Genomic DNA, 20,238 nt, shown 5'->3' with positions numbered 1-20,238 from the left:
ACATTGTAGCCGACTGTCTCTCACGACCTGATGTAGACGCAATAGCATCACCCATCACCATTGACTTTGACCGGTTAGCTGAAGCTCAGACAACTGATGAAGAGGTCTACAAGAAGCTCTGCAGGACCCCACAAGCTCTTTTAAACCTTCAACACATTGTCATACCAGATAGCGAACGACCCCTATACTGTTCAATCCAAGATGGACGTGTACGTGTGTACGTGCCGGCGACCTTCCAGAGGATGTTTTCTCTGAAGTTCCACCCCAGTCCCACCCTGGACAGGCTGCTACGCTGAGAATGATCGCCGAACGCCTTGTGTGGCATAATATGAACCAATCAAGTCTCAAGCAGTGGTCAGAGAGTGTCTTCAATAATCAGCGGGCCAAAGTAGGACGTCATACTGTTACCAGTGACACCACTAGGAATGCCTGACGAACGATTTGCCCACATACATATCGACATTGTGGGACCACTTCCACCCAAGTGACAATTTTCGATACCTCTCACGATCATTGATCGATTTACGAGAGATAGCCTGAGGCTATCCCTATTCGTGAGATAACTACTACTGAAGTAGTGGTACAAAAGCTCCTCGAAGGATGGATATCCCGCTTTGGTACCAGCGACCATTACTACAGACCGAGGGCAGACAATTCGAGAGCCAGTTGTTCCGCCAACAACACAGCACTTGGAGTACAGCACATAAAGACGACTGCTTATCACCCACAATCAAATGGATGTATCGAACGCTTTCACCGAACCCTCAAGGCTGCACTCGTCGCTGCTGATGTCGTATCCTGGGCCGAAGCTCTTCCCCTCGTCATGCTGAGCCTGCGGAACACCTTTAAACCGGACATCGCCTGTACAGCCTCCGATTTAGTGTTTGAGGTGCACCAGTTCGCCTCCTGGACGGCTGGCCATTTGTTCCAAGTGCTACCCCCAACCGACGAACACCGATTTGTTCAACGACTCCGTGAGACCATGGGGGCTTTGAGGCCTGTACCAACGAGCAACCACTCAGTTCGTACCGCCTATGTCCATCCCGACCTACAGACGACTACACATTGTCGTGATCCTGGATTGGACCACCGTCGTCACCAATCTTGTAGTCGCTGCCACCAAATGTTGTAGTTCTCTATTTGACTCGTATCACCACTTGTTGGGAATGTTATTCTTTATTTTTTTTATAATTAAATTCTTACTAAGTTGTTATTACTTTTTATTTTTTAAACTTTTAATACAAAAATATAAATTTAGCAGTATTACGTCTATGAAAAAATTTTTATGAATGTCCCAGTCCCTTCTGTGACCGTGCTTTTATGAGAATGCCCTCTCGAAAATCCACAGGGCGTACCTACTATTTCTTAATAATATTTTCAGGTAGGTTTGCAAAGGGACAAACATGACCATTTCTTAAGTAAATAGAAACCAGACATCGCGTCTGAAAAGTAAACTTAATTACAAGGAAAACTAAAATGATGCAACTTTTATGACTATTTCTTCCAAATTTCATCTTAAGGTAATGGTTCTGTTTATTTGCATCACCCATCTTTCTGAGAAGAATAATAATGTTGATGGTATTTTTCGTACCTTAAATTCTTTAGGCATAGCCGTAGAATAAGGGTAAAAATAATATTTTATACAATTTGTCGAATATACATATACATATAACCATATTAAATGTATGTTCACAACACCTCCCCCCTTAATGAGAGATTTCATGAGGTGAAAGTGATATGAAATCTCAAAACAAATGTTTATATAATTAATTAGTATAACTCAGATGGAAATGAATAAAAGTACATATATAAAAGTATTATACAAGTCTTAACTACTAATTATAACTAACTTACATTCTAACTTAACTAACATTTTTTTTTATAACTATTGCAGATTTAAAAATGTATCAAATGCGGAAATTATTTTTCTTTTAATGGTCGCCTTGATGGTACATACCCAATGGGTCTGCGCGAGGGCGCCTGTAAATTAACATTCTCTTCTTCGGAGTTTTCATAGTTACCTACATTTTCAGAGTTTTGGCTAATATTACGATTATAATGAGCAACATATCTATCACTATTTCTAGAAGATGGTTCCACAGACTGATTAACTCTAATGCATAAGTTTGGAATAATTCCGCAACAGGCTGTCTTGTTAGTACATTTTGTATACAATTTATAAATAATAAAAATAATAGCAAGAAGAGCTAAGATATAGGCAATTACAGATGCTGGAAATGTATAATTGTTTACAAGTTTCCTTTTTAGAATTTCATCACCTAACTTTTCAATATCTTCTAGCTTATGGCTCGCTACATTAAGTTCGGGGATGTGCTTTGTTAATTTCCTATAATGTTCGTTGAGAAATATTTCACTAATGTTTATTTTTTCTTCCTTTATCCTTTCGCAACAATTATCACTAATGTCGAATGGTGGAATAAAATCACTTGAAATATTGGACTGGACTGTATTTCCATGAGGGATTAGCATTGATGATGCGCTATAAGCTTTACATTGTTTACCTATAGTGACACTACCGCAATTTTTTAGTATTACATCTACGTGATTTTTTTTATTATTACATGATATCGTAAGAGTTTCTGGATGAGGAACTGCAAATAACCAAGTGTTACTGGTTTGTAGTTGAATAAAAATTGCTCTATCTGACTGAATTATACGTTTGTCACAGATATCAGGTATGATATTTGTGAATTGCAATAATTTAACTTCGCAATTATCTGCCAAATGAGCAAGAGAAACTGGTTTTTGTTGCTTGCAAATAAATTTATTTTCTATAATTTTTAAACAAGTATTAAATTCTATTTCCGACAGTGTAATAAACTGCTGTTTGCTTTCGTCAATTGCTATATATTTAGATGAGGGTTGAATTAATATAAACTGGTTATTTGACATTAATTTTGGAAAGGGTGATATTTTATAAATATAGAATAAATTTGTTTCAATTAAAGGGATGTTTATAATATATATTAATCGTTTGTTTTCGAAATAAACTTGCAACTCGATAACATTTAGAATGAGATTTGCATTGAGCGGATCTAATGGTACAGGAAATTCTAATCCATGAGGTAGAGATTCGGACACATCTTTTAATTCGTTAATTAACCTTAATGGCGTTAATATTGAGGGGTGTAAAACTCCCTTTCTTGCTACTAAAATAGCATTCGTAATCGTCATGATTTCTAATTGTAATTGATTTAGCATCATATTTAAAATAGTGACGTGTTCTTCTATGCCGGTTTTTATATATAGAAAATGAAAATTTTCTTTGACTTTGCTTAATTCATCGCTAATCTTTTTTATATTATTTTTTAATAAATTTTCGTTAAAATCTAAAGTTCCAATAGTATTATTGAAATTAATTATTGTTGATTGAACAATTTTTGTTTGTTCTTTTAAAAGTTGAAGGACTGAAGTTTCGTCTTTATTCATTTGTGAAATTTTATCATTATAGTATTTAGCATCTTCTTCATCTAAAACGCCGAATAAAACTTTAGTTGCTTTTCCTACAATATTGAACCAACCTCGTTTTTGTCTACTTTCTGATAAATGACTATGACCGATCAATTCGTGTAAGACTTCTAGTTCTTTTTCAATTTTTTCGAAAGTGTATTTAGAACTTTTCAAAAATAACTGACAAATATAATAGTGATATTGAGCATTCTCATTATTGCATAAATCTGTAGTATACTTACGGTAATTCTTTAATGATAATAACTTATTACTAATATTTTCTAATTCTACAAAAGTTACTAGTTTCCATTTGTTATTAAAAAACCTTAGTTCGCCCAGGTGCTCAAAGTGTATTCCAGGGTTCAAGTCATAAGTGGTTATATTGTATTCTGAGTGGACTACTGCTAGGATACTGGTAATTATTATAAATAAATTAACCCTAAAACAAAATATATATACTAATAATAAGCTAATTAAAATTTATTAATTCTAGTTTTTATAATCTATATATACTGATTATGTTTAGTTTTAATAATAAAAATATTTTAATCTATTTGCATGAATAGTTTGTTTATTTTTTCCTTTTTGAATTGTATAATTTACATCTGATATTTTTTTTATAATGGTATATGGACCAATCCATAAGGCGGAAAGTTTTTTACTTCTGCCACGTCGAACTGATTCGTCGTAAAGTAACACTTTGTCACCAATTTCGAATATTCTGGTATAACTGTTTTTATCGTAATTATTTTTTGATATGTTTTTACATTTTAATAAGTTTTCTTTAGCTAATTGATTAGAATGTTGCATTTTTTGTTTAAGATTGTTTATGAAATCATCATAAGTATAATTGACTTTAGGTGGTTGTTTAACTGATGTTGGTAATGTAGGAATATGTCCGAATAAAAGTTCAAATGGAGAAAATTGTGTAGCAGTGTGAGGTGTAGTATTATATGTAAATGTTGCATAGGGAATCCAATTATCCCAGTCTGTTTGAGATGTCTTAATGAAGTGTCTTAAATATTCTTCTAGAACTTTATGAGAGCGTTCTAGTGCTCCGTTTGACTCTGGGTGATAACTTGTTGTTTGGATCTTTTTTATCTTTAAAAACTTGCAAGTACTTTTAAAAATATCACTTAAAAAATTTGACCCCTGATCTGTGACTAGCATGTCAGGTATTCCGTAAATGCATATAATATTCGTTACAAAATGATGCGCTACAGTTACAGCTTCTTGATTTCTCATAGGTATATTAATTATATATTTTGTTAAATCATCCTGAAAGGTTAATATGTATTTGTGACCATTTTCGGTTTCTGGTAGTGGTCCAACTATATCTAAAAAACATTTTTCGAACGGTTTTGATGCCGTGGTCGTAATTACCATAGGCATTTTTGTTTTTCGAGACTGTTTATTTTTTTGACAAAGTTCACATTTTTTTATAAACTCTTTTATGTCTTTTTTCATACCTTTCCATGTATATAATTGAGATAATTTTTTATATGTGCGGGATGACCCTTGATGACCTCCTAATGGACAATTGTGATTTTCATTTAATAATACAACTTTTTCAGCATCTGAGGGGTTGATAAGACTGTTGTTAAATATTGTAATTTCTGAATAGAGGTCTTTAAAAATATATCTTATCATAGGAAGAACGATTTCCCATTTGACTAATGAGTTGTAATGATATTTTATAAATGATAGTTCGGTTTTTTCGTTGGATATAATATTTCGTAAAGTTAGTAAGCAAGACCAAATATTTTCATAATTAATATCACTGAATGTATTTTCGTTGTCTGTTAATAGAAATATATTACAATTATTTTGTTGATACTGAAAAACTGACGGCATGTCTAAAGGATTTGTGTTATCGTAATGTTCTAAAAATGTATTAATTTGTTTATTTTTTTCTAGAATTTTAAAGTCGTTTTTGTTGAATAATTTTGGCAAAAATAAAACTATAGGTATAAGTTGTGGTGTTTCAAACAGATTTGTGTTTTTTTCTTTGACTTTGGAATTAATAATTATATGGCTTTCGAGATGTGTTTTAAAATTATCATAATTGGTAATAATAGAATTGACATTTGTTGTGCTAACTATTCTACTCAATGCATCAGCATTTGTATTAATCTTTCCAGCTTTATAAATTATTTCATAGTCATATTCTTCAAGTTTTATTCTAAAACGCGTCAAACGAGAACCAGGGTCTTTGATATTAAATATATAGAGTAGGGGTTTGTGATCTGTAACAATTTTAAATCTTGTGCCAAAAATATATGGACGGAAATGTTTTACTGCCCAGACGATTGCAGTTAGCTCTTTTTCTGAAGTTGAATAATTTTGTTCTGCTTTATTTAGAGTTCTACTAGCAAACGCTATTGGACGATCATGATTAACCTTACCCTGCGATAAAATTGCTCCTACTGCGAAATTACTCGCATCTGTTGTTATAATAAATTCTTTGGTAAAATCTGGGTATTGGAGAACAGGTGGAAAAGTTATACTATCTTTAAGAATTTGGAAAGAATTTTCGCATTTTATACCCCAATTAAAAACAGAATCTTTTTTTAATAATTCGGTTAAAGGTTTAGCAATTTTAGCGAAATTTTTGATAAATTTCCTATAATATCCTACAAGCCCTAAAAAAGATTTTATATCTTTAGGATTTTTAGGTTGCGGAAAGTTTGTTACACATTGAATTTTTGATGGATCTGGTTTAATGCCGTTTTCTGTAATAATGTGACCTAAGTATAAACATTCTTTTCGTAAAAACTGACACTTCGAAGGTTGAAGTTTTAAATTATGTTGTCTAAATCTTTGAAAAACTTCAATTAATCTATCGTTATGTTCATTTAAGTTGTTTGCATAAATTACTATATCATCTAAATAAATAAAGCATTTCATACCATTAAGACCGCTTAAAACTGTGTTCATGAGTCTTTGAAATGTGGCGGGAGCTCCTTTTAAACCGAAAGGCATTCTGTTATAAACGTAATGTCCTGTATTAGTGCTAAAAGCGGTTTTATTTTTATCTTTTTCGTCCATTTCTACCTGATGAAATCCACTAGTAAGATCTAAGGTAGTAAAATAATGAGATTTTCCTAACTGGTCTAAAATTTCTGCTATATTAGGTAGAGGATATGCGTTTCCAATGGTAATTTCATTTAACTTTCGAAAATCAACGCATACTCTAAATTTAGGTGATAATGGGTCGCTTTTCTTAGGAACAACTAGTAAAGGACTATTCCAAGGACTGTCCGAAGCGGAAATTACCCCGTCTTTTAACATTTGCTCAGTTTGTTCATTAATTATTTCTTTATGTTTGAAAGGCAATCTATAAGGTTTTACGTTAATAGGACCTTTATTACTTTCTGTCGGTATAGTGTGTTTTATTGTGTTGGTGCTTGTTAGTTTATCGCCTTCTAAGTAAAAAATATCGTTAAAATCTCTACAAATATCTAATACTGAATTAGTTTCTTCTTCATTTAATTGGTCTAGATTAATTTCTTTTCTTATTTTAGCAAAACGATCGATAATGTCATAATTATATGTTTCTATAAATTCGTACTCATTAAAAGAAATAGGTTCGACATTCACTCTAGGTGTATGGATAGTTTGAGCTTCATTAGAAATATTTAATATGCTAACTAAACATTTATAGTTCTGGACTTTTGTTAGGCTTGACCCTAGATATAAATGTTCGGATAATTGTTTTGAAACTACTATGCCTTCGGACGAAGATAAATTAGCTAGAGCAGGTACAATAATTTGACATCTCGCGGGAATTATTGTAGTTGCTTCTGACGGCAAAATTTTAAAAAAATTGTCTTCAAAATTAATGACTCCGTCTTCGTAATTTATTTTGGCTTTATACTTTTGCAAAAAATCGCGTCCTAATAGTCCATCACTTTTAATCGGTATACTATCTGGCACAATGTGAAAAGGATGAGTTATTGCTTTGTTATTGTTTAATTTAATTGGGATGTTACAAACACCTTTAGTAAATACAGGTTCTTTACTTATACCTTTTAATTCTATAATGCAAGTTTTATTTAATTTTAGATTATTTTGTAATAAGATACATTCTTTCAATAAAGATATATCTGCCCCTGTATCTAATAAAAGATGTAATTCTTTATCTTTTATATCTAAAGAAGGGATTTTAATTATCTCTAATTGTTGGTAACTATCGGAAAATAATACTGATTTATGCGGTATGTCAATTAAGTTTTGCTCAATTTTAATTTTATTTTTATGCTCAGGTAGTGTGTAATTCATAGAACAGCTATTATCTAATTTTAAGAAGCGCTTAATCGGCTGCTCGCGACCAAGGCTTCGCTCTCGTTTCCCGAAAAATTTTGAGATGTGCTCGGTTCTGAAAAATAATTATCTGCTGAATTGATTAACGACTGAGAATTTATAGTTTGAATTTGTTGTGGTGATCTATTATTTGAACTATTAAAATTGGTAGTACTGGATTCATTATTGTAATTAGAAAAATTTTGAGATTGTTGAGGTATCGAAACATTTTGCTGCCGTTGAGGAACTTGTGAGTTATTAAAATTTCTTGGATTCTGAGAATATCTATTATTGTAATTTGAACGAGGATTATTACTGTTATAATTGTTACCATAATTACGATTATAATTACGCACGTCGTTGTTCTGATTAAAATTTTGATTGTTGTAGTTTCGATTAGTGAAACGTCCTTGATTATATTGTACTGTATTTACGTCTTGTCTATTTGAAAAATTATTATTGCTATTAAAATTTTGCGGTGGGCGTGTCTGATTATTGCTAGGTACATTTCTATTATATGAGTTACTATTTTGTTCGTATTGCCTAAGCTGTCTACACTGTGATGTTAAATGATTATTTTTAAAACAAAATAAACAGGAATTATTAGAAGAATGATTATTTAATTGTCTATTTCCACGCTCTACAAAACCTATATTTTTAAAATGCGAGTTTTTAAACCTGTCATTATTCTCAAGTTCCATTTCAATTGCTAATGATAAAGCTTTATCTAAATATGTAGTATTTTCGGCAATAATACGCATTTGAATTTTTTCATCGTTGAGTCCTTTTCTAAAAGTATTGACTAAAATGGAGTTTAAATTTTCTATTAAAACAGTAGCTTCGTTATTTGCATAATTTAAGTGACACGTTTCTTTATATTTATTAAAGAGAATTTGTAATCTATCGCCATATTCTTTTACAGTTTCCCTAAAATGTTGCTTTATATTCATTATTTGTGTTAGAAAATGCGATGGTGAAGATTTTTATCAGTAAAGTGCTCTAATAAGAAATCTTTTAGTTCTTCCCAATTTTGAAACTGTTTATATTGTGTTACCTCTTGTGCCTTCCCTTTTAATTTAGTACCAAAAATTAAATCTACTAGTAATTCTTTTTGATCCACTTTGACAATTTTTAATATTGAATCGCAATTTTTAAGAAAATTGGAGTGAATTGCGTCACCCTGACCATCAAATGAATTTATTAAATTCAGAACATCAGTTGCGTCTTTACCTCCTGCCATTATTATATTTTATTAATGATTTATTACTTTAGTTTAAGAATTATTATTTATTTTTATAGATGTATTTTTAGTTTGAAGAGAAAAAAAAAATATTTACGAATTTTAAGCAATATTTTTTTTTTTTTTTTTTGCAGCCAAATTATTATTGTCTTTAGCTTAAATCTAACTAACTAAAATCAGAAGAGAAAAACAGTAGCGTCACAATACAGTGTTAAACAAATGAAAGACTTACCCCGTCATCATCTGGTGAAAACAAAAGCTTCCCTGGAGACTTGCTGCTGCGTCTGGCGCTCCTTCAGTGTCCCCAATGTCTACGTCTCGTGTCCGGGCTTCTTGCTGCTTCTTGGTGCACCTTCAAGAACTGCCCGTTGCCTCTATCTTCTTCCAAAAAACTGGTAGGTTTTCTGCTGCGTCTGGCGCACCTTCAGGAAACCTTGGTAGTTTTTACCGCTGCCACCAATGTCGTGATCCTGGATTGGACCACCGTCACTCAAATCTTGTAGTCGCTGCCACCAAATGTTGTAGTTCTCTATTTGACTCGTATCACCACTTGTTGGAATGTTATTCTCTTTATTTTTTTTATAATTAAATTCTTACTAAGTTGTTATTACTTTTTATTTTAAACTTTTAATACAAAATATAAATTTAGCAGTATTACGTCTATGAAAAAATTTATATGAATGTCCCCGGTCCCTTCTGTGACCGTGCTTTTATGAGAATGCCCTCTCCGAAATCCACGGGCGTACCTACTATTTCTTAATAATATTTTCAGGTAGGTTTGCAAGGGGGACAAACATGACCATTTCTTAAGTAAATAGAAACCAGACATCGCGTCTGAAAGTAAACGAATTACAAAGGAAAACTAAAAATGATGCAACTATTTATGACTATTTCTTCCAAATTTCATCTTAAGGTAATGGTTCTGTTTATTTGCATCACCCATCTTTCTGAGAGAAGAATAATAATGTTGATGGTATTTTTTTCGTACCTTAAATTCTTTAGGCATAGCCGTAGAATAAGGGTAAAAATAATATTTTATACAATTTGTCGAATATACATATACATATAACCATATTAAATGTATGTTCACAACAACATGTCTTCATACGTAACGACAAAGTGAAGCCTCCATTGACACCTCCATATAGCGGCCCGTACAGAGTTGTGGAACGAGATGACAAGTTTCTAACGGTGGACGTCCAGAATGTTCCTCAACGAGTCTCCATGGATCGACTGAAGGCAGCATATGTTCCAGCATCTCATCAACTGGCGGAGGAACATTCATACGCCAACCGTTTGCTGCTCAACGTATGCCAGCAGAACCGTTCGCAACCAGTGGCTTCCTCACTGGGGGGGAGCCCTGTGGCAGACTTCCGAGGTAGCAAGTGCCCGCCACCAGATTGGTTGGTTCCCCACGGGAGGAGAATAACAACCCTGAATGGCCGTCAGCTGATATCTGTCAATCGAGGAAGAGGAAGGATTATTCCTGTGGATAGACATTTCGACCTTCAACATTCACGTTTCGCGCCAAGAAACCGAATTCTTATGTTTTGTAATAGTTATTTAGTTTGTAACAATTGATCGAGTTAATTAAATGACTTAATTATTTAGTGTGCCTAATTTGCTACCCGCAACGGCCACAACTGTATATATTCTAAAGGACTGTTCGATCGCGTCAAATCGCCGCTGTCGTAGTCGCCGTGGAATGCTACGTCACGCGCTGACCATCGCTCCACAGTGCGACGGATGGTTATTCTAGCGGGACAAAATCTCAAGAGCAATGTTTGGGACTTAAATCTAAGAACGTAGCAAATGGTCTAATATATAGCAACTATATGGTTAAATTTATTTATTTATTAACAACTTAATTTATTAATAAATAAATACAAGATAATAAAACTATGATATTATTCGTACATGACACTAATAAAAACCGTATTGTAAACTATTGCCAAATACATAAAATTATGATATCAAAAAAGCTCTATAGCACTTTTTTAAAATTAATTTGTAATCTTGTGACACCCTCTATATAATTTATTTTTAAAAAAATATATTTTATTTTGAAAATAATAAATAAGATAGATATTTTAATTTTAATTTTAACACTCAGTAATTGTAAATTCATATATAGTAAAGTATCTAGACAATTTTTAAACTCAGTTGCCTCTTGATGGAGTTGTTTTGTTTTTCTATTATCCGATTGAAATGAATCTTTTTGGGCATTCACCTGTTAGCTTAGACTCCCCTGTGACTGTGACTACCTGTGTTGTAGTGACTATTGGTAACTCAAAAGATCTACATCATTCAATATATCGATATTTGAAAAAAAAACGTGAAAGTTTGATATCTGCAGAACAAAGGCACGAAGGATTTTAACAAATAATATACGTACAGTAGAAAAGTACAGCTGGTTCCAATAAAATTGAATACCTACGATTTAAAACATATTTTTATTGTTTCGGGCAGTATATTCTATGAACCAGTCCCCCATTTCTCTACTCATGTCATGTCATGCTGACATTCTGAAAAATTTATTTGCCACTTTGTCATAAGCAAAGTTCTTTTATTCAATAATCACAATAACCTTAACATGTCAAAATACTTGACACATAAATATACACTGCTCAAATATTCGAAAAAAATGCGTAAAGAGTCGTATTCATTTTTTTTGGAACCAGCTGTACATACCTTTGGCAATCTTCAACATAATTTGGCTTTCTAATAAAATGTATAAGCACTTGTAAATATTTTGTTTTCTCTTGTTGATCTCTGCCTTGCTGAGCAGAAAACGACCAAATTTGGTTGATAAAAATGTATCGAAATACAAAGAATATTCATGCATTTTTGTATCAATTGGAATGTCTACTATTTATTCTTATCAATACACATTTTTTGGCTTATTTCTAACCAAACGCTTTTGTCCCGCTAAATTTATCTTCCAACGCATTGCGCTCTCCGTCAAATCAAGTCAAATGCAAAAATAACTGTCACTGTCTAAAATCTTTAGCGCCAACTTCAACTCGGTCAGTAGATGACGTAAAAAAACTGACAGTGCAGGAAGATAGGAATCGAACTATCCTTATCTCTATAGTATCCTTGGGTTAGGTGTCAGTTTGTGGTGTTGGCTGTGCTGTTTGTATGGAGCCTTCTAGCACAGAATATCTAGCTACGCAACAGAAGCCTCGTTACATGTATAAAATTGTAGGTAGCAAAAGGAGACAGGCTTTAAAAGTCTGTCTCCAAATCAGATATTTTGATGTGGTAGTTTCGCTACTACATAATAGAGGGCAATAAATTTAAAAGAAAACAGTTTTCTACAAACAAAATTTAAAAAGAATTTTGTGCAGTGTTGCCATTATTAATAATTCCTATATCGTAATACTTCCCCGATAAAGCCTACCTTCAAATTTGCTACATCATTTAAACATTATTAAAATAGATCAGAGCTGTTTTTTCAGTTTGCCATGTTAGTTGGAATTAAATCTTATGAGCTAAATTACAATCACTTCCTGACGTTTGATTGTATAATTGAATCCTGAATTTTCATTGTAATTCGGCGACAATATAATAAGTATTGTTCTACTGTATATGCATGTATTATGATACCACTTCCTGACGTTCGATTGTGTTCATACCAAGTTCATATTGTATAATCGGGAAAAAACGGCGTTAGCGATAGCTATGAAATGAATATCACTATCATTTTATATGGGAAATGTCATCGATCGTCCTATCCAGCCAACTGGACGCCGTTTTTTTTCAGAAGCATATCAAGTGATACCATAATATAGTACTATATTACGATACATGGCGTTCGATTGGGCTTAAATTTGGAATACTACGTACCTTCGGTGATATTGTAATATTATGGTACCAAGGAGCATAATAAGAGGTACCATAATATAGTACTATATTACGATACCATTTCCTGGCGTTCGATTGGACTTAAATTTGTTATACTACGTATCTTCGATTTACATTGTAATATGATGGTACTTTCTGATGCATATAAATTGGTACCTTAATATGGTACCATATTTCAATACCATTTCCTGGCGTTCGATTGAGCTCATATTTGATATATACTTGCGTATTTTTGATGACAATGCATTATTATGGTACCATGAAGCATATCAACTGGTACACATAATGCTAATTCACTATATTACGTACATAGCGTTCGATTGGGCTTAAACTTGGGATACTACGTATTTTCAGTGACATTGTAATTGCTGATGGTACTATGATGCATTATAAAAGTGGTACTTAATATAATACCATTACGATACCGGCATTTCCTGGCGTTCGATTGGGCTCAAACTTGGTATACTACGTATCTTCGGTTACATTGTAATATGATTGAACTATGATGTATATAAAGTGGTACCTTAATATAGTACCATATTACGATACCATTTCATGGCGTTCGATTGTTCTTAAATTTGGTATACTACGGATCTTCGGTGACATGCAAATATTATGGTACCTTAAAGTATATCGAGTGGTACCATAATATAGTACACTATTATGATATCATTTCTGGAGTTCCGATTGGGCCCCAAATTTGGTATACTTGCGTTTCTTTATAAAGATTTGTTTAATTAATAATTTTAATTTATTTTTACAATTTTAATTTATTGTTCGATGTCGTGACAACAACTTTTATGCCGAACTAATATATTATTAATTGTACCTGTGTCACTTTTAAAATCTACCTAGGTCTATATAAATAACGTGGCAAACGGAAGAAATTTGTTATTATAGTATTTTTAGTCAGTTAACACTTTTTGTGCACATTTTAATAAATTATTTCCATTATTATTAAACTTATATTTCATTACTAACGTTCCAGCATTAATAAATATTACTATCAATCGCCCTGTATATTGTATTAATTTTAAAAGGTAATTAAATGTATTTTCTTAATTAACATTATAAGGTAGTGTATATTAAAAATGTATATGTTTTGTAATAATATACTTAAAATTATTTTAATAGCCAAAGGAATGAATTAATATAAGTGTATCTGACAAGAAAAGAATAGAAGAAAAACACATGCTGCATTATACACAATAAAAGAATGGGATGCCAATTCAAGTCTTTTTGAATCTGGCAACTGTGCATATTTAAAGCCGAGCTATAAGGCCGTCGAGCACGTCGATCCAAAACCGAAAGTTCAAAATTTCTAATTATATTCTGATTATGATATTGTCGCGCCATCTAGTATTCTATTTGTGCAATTTTAGCTCTTTCATTTCGAGTATTTTTCTGTTGCGTAGCTAGATATTCTGTGCTTCTAGCCTCCATAGCTGTTTGTTTGCAAAATTGCTGGCTAGTTTGAAAACTAGCTAAGTATCCATTTTAGCCGTAACATATATAGAAAATACCGTCATCCGGCGGCATATTTCCGTATTTGTAAATGCCGGTGGGAAATTGAATTAATTTTTCATTGACTATGCTATAAACTTACATTTACTTTTCTCCTACATAAACGAACGATCGAGATTTGATCGAGATCGATCCGAGCGGTCGGACGTGAATACCGAACGAGCCTAAAAAGAGAGACATGAGAAAACTGTCAAATGCGTTTGTTTCCGTGTATTTTTTAATATTTGATCAATAAATAAAAACGGTACACTTCCACCAGAAACTTTTTGCGTGTTTATGTTTAGAAAAATGTCTATTTGGAAAGACAGTTTTCTAAACATTAACTTATATAACTGGTTTCAGCTAAACGAAAGTTGACCCTTTTCTTCTATGAGTACATCAAGAGTATTGTTTTACAAAAAAAGTTTCAATAATAAGACAAATATATTTTTTTAAAAACAATTTAATAAAAATAGATATGGAACGTTCATCATTACAAAATTAATATAAAAACCAGGTGGACAAAAAGTCTATGTACAAGCTAAACAAAAAACTAGCACAGTTTTAAGGTATTTTATTATATTAAATATTAATCTATAACAAAAATTATATATCTATATTCAATAGTTACATTAAAAACAAAATATTACAACTACTTACATTTGTATATAACATATTTTTTTGTTTTAAAATATTTTCTTATAAAGAAAACCACATTTCAAATAGAAAAATCTACAGTTTATGTACACTTTATTATGGTAAATTAGAAAAGGAAATTTATATACTTTATTTACATATTAATAACAGAATGGGAAAAAAATGTATTGCTTATCACAAAAACTAAATAAGAGATCGATCTTATCAGTAATATTTCAGAGACTATCTGCTTAAGAGTGGTAGATAAAAATAACGTTCCGCACAATATACAGGGTGTTCATATATATACAATTCCGTGGACATCTATGTACTATGAAGTAGTTCTAACTATGTATTTTTGCAGTCAAAAAAATGCCAAGAGCTTTAACATAATAAAAAATTCATATGAAGTTTCTTTTATTTTATATTTCTCAAAGAATTAATTATTTAAATGTATGAAAATAAAACTCAGTCAATTGATAAAAAAACTACATTCAATTGGTATTAAATTTAGAAGAAAGTAAATTTTAAAATGGGAGGTAAAATCAATGACGTTTTGATAATTCAGGTACATGTAAATGGTATTTATAGATCAAGAAAAAGCAGCAGATAATCTCTTGCTTTACTGTAGTAAGTTAGGTAAATGAAAAATAAATTAAAAATTTATGTAAAACTAAAATTCCTTAAAACGCGCAATTTTTTTTAACCATTCTGTGCAATAGTTTTATTATAAAAATGACATCCATCTTTACAAAGTGTAATATTAAAACAAATCAACAAAAAAAATAACCAAAAAAAATTTTGACATTCCTCACAGGCATTTTGGTATAATTGCTCTAAGAAACTATACATGTAAATTCGTACTGTTTTGATACAAAACATTATTATTGATTTAGAATATTTTTTCTCGATTGAGTACAAACAAGTTTTGTTCAATTATATTTTTGGCTTGTAAATAAAAGCAATATATCCTTCAATGTGACTAGGTGTTTCATAAATTAAATTAAATAAAGGAAGAACCATTTTTGGATTCATAACAGAATACTAAAACGACGAAAAATATTTGCAAGCCAAAGATATAATTTTATTGTTCAATTGCAAAACTAAAATATACATTTTACTTACTATTACTAAACTCTAATATTTTAGTAAATTTCTATACAGAAAAAATTATTCCATTTTCATAATTGATAATAAAGACGTGCTAATTTGATACTGTTTATGCTAAATAGGCATAATACTTGCCTATTTTCTTTAGCATTTACACTAATCGTCAAAATTAAGGTTTAATCGATATAACTGATTTATTTGCGTGTAGCTTTGTTTTGTTTCATCGCAACTGAAGATGAGGCAAGTTTATCTGTACAGTAAATTTTTTGTTTCTCCCTGTATAGTATTTTAGCATATCTATGATGTAATACTTTAGTCAGTTTATTGTATTTTTAATACATTTATTCTATTTTATTAAATTCATTATTATTGCCTAGGATTCCTAATATGTAAATAAACTATAACGCCCACAGATATTCCCTATTAAGGGCCACATATGGACTGTTATCTCCCTCTGTCATTAGTCCTGGTAAACAAGGCCCTAGCAATACCTTGACAACAAAACCAGAGATGTGATCGATCTCGAATATGCCGAGGGCGCACGACGTGAGCCACAGTACTGTCGGTTTTTTCTCAGAGATCAAAGAAACAAATGTGTGTGCTCGCGCTCAGTTTGGACATCGCATGTGCGAAGAAAAATATTATTTAAGAAGTCGGATATATAAGAATTTAATATGGAGTAGTCTGAAGATTGTTTGGGCCCTATTGACCAATATTTTCCAATATTGTGGGATCCAAAATATAAATTTCATTTTTCAAAAACTAAAAAAATAGACTCCATAAAAAATCTTGAAAATGGTCCGTATTCTGTTCTTAGTTATACTTCTATGCTTCTGCATAGTAGTTCCATATAATATCCATATACAAGTAGTTCTTAGATAAAGATAGAACGCTGAATAAAATATGGGGACGGTCTGAGAGTGCACGCATGCGTTTTTCAATGTTTTTCTTCGCATGGCGTGAACATATATGAGTTGAGAGCCCACACATAAACATGCGTGCTCAATACATTCGCGGTCGTCTGTACGCAACTTTAGGATAATGCCCATGTAACAAAATCTTTGTAAATTATTCCTGGGGTACACCCAACATTATCCTCCTACTAATAACATCAGTGCATAAAAATATCTATTCTATGCATATAACTGTCAAAAAATATGCAACTTCGTGTATGTTCGACAGCATTATTAAACCAGGCACTGGGTTGTCTTGAATTATATTTTCAAAGGCTGCTGGTAGGTTAAAGGCAATTTCATTGTGTGCTTATTTAAACAAAACATTCAACAATACTGACAAATATGATTATACATCGTGGATTTCATTAAACAGCTGACGCAGTTAAACTGAAATAATGAAAAAGTTTGTCAAGATAAACTGCAGTTATTATCACGTTGTTATAAATGCACTAAAACACCTCATAGGTAGTTTTAAATTTCTGGATGAAATATCGTCACGGGTTATGAAAAATTTACTGCAGAAACAAACTCGCCTTATGTTGAGATAAATATAGTCCCAAAAAAAAAACGTTTAAAACTTGTGTTATTTTGAAAAAAAAATCAATTTTGCCATATAACCAAAACAAAAATATTCTGCAATTTGAACAACTTTAAAAATGTATACTGGCCTGGTCATTTTAAATCGGTAGTCTGTATTTTAATGTGCAAAACAAATATAATTTTGGTATTTTAATAAAACCCGCTTTTAGATGTATCAAAATTTAAGGAGAGTAACTTTATCTTTATACATGTTTCGGCTTATTAAAGAATGCTTGTGAAACATATGTCTATAAGATTACAAAACTGCGTGGAGCAATAAAAAATAAATTAAGCATGTGCACCCAACAGAATGTAAAATATTTAAGGTACTAGCATTGTAGAAAAATGACCAAGCTCATAGTGCATTACTATTTGGAACGTTTTTTTGAACGGTTTAAACATTTTAATGGAACCGGCAATGCCATACAACAAATATACCGTATGATAAAAAAAACGGCCTTCAGTTGGCTTGGAAATGAACATCGATGACATTCCCTATATAAATCTACATATAAAATGACAGCAATCTTAACCTTATCATAACGATTACTGACGCCGTCTTTTTTTTCGATCATATTGTAACATCCCATTTTTTCTCTCTAACAAATTTTTACACACGAATTTATATTAACGTATCTCTCTCACTATTTTACACGTTAAATATACACAACCGATTATGAATGGCCTGGTCTGTATATTGTTAAGTAATGTTATATTTATATATACATGTTTGGGGTGATGATAAATATACAAAAATATTTCTATGCTTGTCCAACTAAATTATGACAACGATGAAATTATTACCTTTTTATGATTTCAGCTTACGAATTAGCATCTTTGAAAATTAAATTAAAATTAGTTGGACCACAAACTTTTTTACTAGTCTTCGTAAGTTTTATTTACACCTATCCATTTCAATATTCTAATAGTAATAAAACACATTTTTCATATTTTATCTATTTTTTGGGGATGAAGCACCACAAGTGTCAAATTTATTTTGCATTAAATACGCATATGCATAGCCAGTCCGATATACAGGGTGGTCCTAATTGTATTCAGAAATTTTCGGCGGCATATTTATTTCGATTTTTCAATTTTTTTTTTAAATAATCATAGCGTTTTCTAGAAAAAAAAATGATAAAACAGTTTCTCTTGAACCTTTGACACAAAAAAATTAAGATTTTTTATTTCAGATAGTTTACAATCTAGTAAACATGTTTAATTTTTGTCAATGTATTGATTATGCAAATAACCTGAGAACCATTACTCATAGCGCTTTTTGCCAAGAAAACTTTTTTAAATAAAAATCGGCGTATATTTTTTCACTCGGAAAAATTATTACTCTTCAAAATAACGGTTCAAAAAGATAGGCAGGTGGCGCCCCTTACAAGTAGGAGTAATATTGACACAGAAATCAAATTTCTTCAAATATCAACCTTAGTTCAGAAAGCATTTGCACTTCTACACCCTATATCTCAGAAACTAAGCCTTTTAGGACGTACGTGTATCCGAATTTTACTTATTTTTATCTGCAGACTATGCTGCCCAAGCGTCCAGAATACAATTCGGACCATTCTGTATAGTCTGTCCAATGAGAGAATTCTGAGTGAGAGTTGTCCGCCATTTTAATTCAAAGGTCATTTCTGATTTCGTCTGTCAAAATCACCTATTCTCTCGTTGAACAGACTTTAGATATTTTCTATACTATAAATCACCAATATATTCTGAATTTTTGATTTTTTTTCTTCAAACCAAATCCAACCAACCCTTATAACGAGAGAATAATGTAGTAATGCTAATCTATGTTAGCAGTAACTATTGATAAATAATTATTTAGCAATACTTAACTAAAGTAATCCTTAGTTTATTTCTTAAAGTAATAAAGTTGCGAAAAATAAACATAAATAACTTTTTAGAACAAACTATTGCATACCGAATAATTTTAATCACCACTTCAATATTTTACCTGTCATACCTGTATTTGTAGAAATTATAAAGAATAATTACTGTAATAAATATGTATCGCCGAGTTTATTTCCATGTCATAAACATACCATACTCATTAAATTGACGTCATACGATAGGCATTAAAATAAATCTGGACTTAGTTTTACTCTAAGAAAGTTTTACTCAATGTCTATTGCTAAAGCTCTAATTGTGACAGATGCTCATTCTTTATTTGTCTGTACCTATATCATCATTTATATTTTCATAACCTCAAGATAGAAACAATTTTGAAATATGATTCCAAATTTTAATAATTACTTTTATAGGCTTGGTGTATTCTCCGCCGGTGCTGCCACCATGCGAGAATATCGTGAACAATCGATCTATACAAATACACAGGTTTAAATAGCGAGTATACGAAAAATTTATTATTTAATTATTCTAAAAGTGTCAGGAAGTATAATTTGTAAAAATTCTAATATAAATAATAAAGTAAATATTTTGATATCTTCAGAAGGTCTAACTTGTATTATAATTTATTATTCCAGTTAAAAAGTTTTTAGATTAGTTCAACTACGGTAGCGAGCATAGTTTTAATTACCGGTTTTGCTAGTGGGGAATAATTGG

At 31.4% G+C, this 20,238-nt stretch overlaps 1 protein-coding gene across 1 annotated transcript; it reads right to left on the bottom strand.

The window, feature by feature from the left end:
* Positions 1 to 1,697: 1,697 nt before the first annotated feature.
* Positions 1,698 to 9,495, bottom strand: LOC115882562. The gene is made up of 2 exons (XM_030900734.1): positions 9,246 to 9,495; positions 1,698 to 3,910 (listed from the first exon to the last, which is right to left on the bottom strand). Exons 1-2 carry the CDS (start codon positions 9,254 to 9,256, stop codon positions 1,921 to 1,923), a joined length of 2,001 nt encoding a protein of 666 aa, XP_030756594.1. The 5' UTR covers positions 9,257 to 9,495; the 3' UTR covers positions 1,698 to 1,920.
* Between the last annotated feature and the right edge of the window lie 10,743 nt (positions 9,496 to 20,238).

This window comes from Sitophilus oryzae, unplaced genomic scaffold (genome assembly GCF_002938485.1).
Source record: "Sitophilus oryzae breed Bouriz unplaced genomic scaffold, Soryzae_2.0 scaffold_177_pilon_pilon, whole genome shotgun sequence".
In the NCBI taxonomy this organism is placed as follows: Eukaryota; Metazoa; Arthropoda; class Insecta; order Coleoptera; family Curculionidae; genus Sitophilus; species Sitophilus oryzae.
Note: the sequence above shows the minus strand (reverse complement) of the source record. Positions and strands in the feature narration are given on the sequence as shown.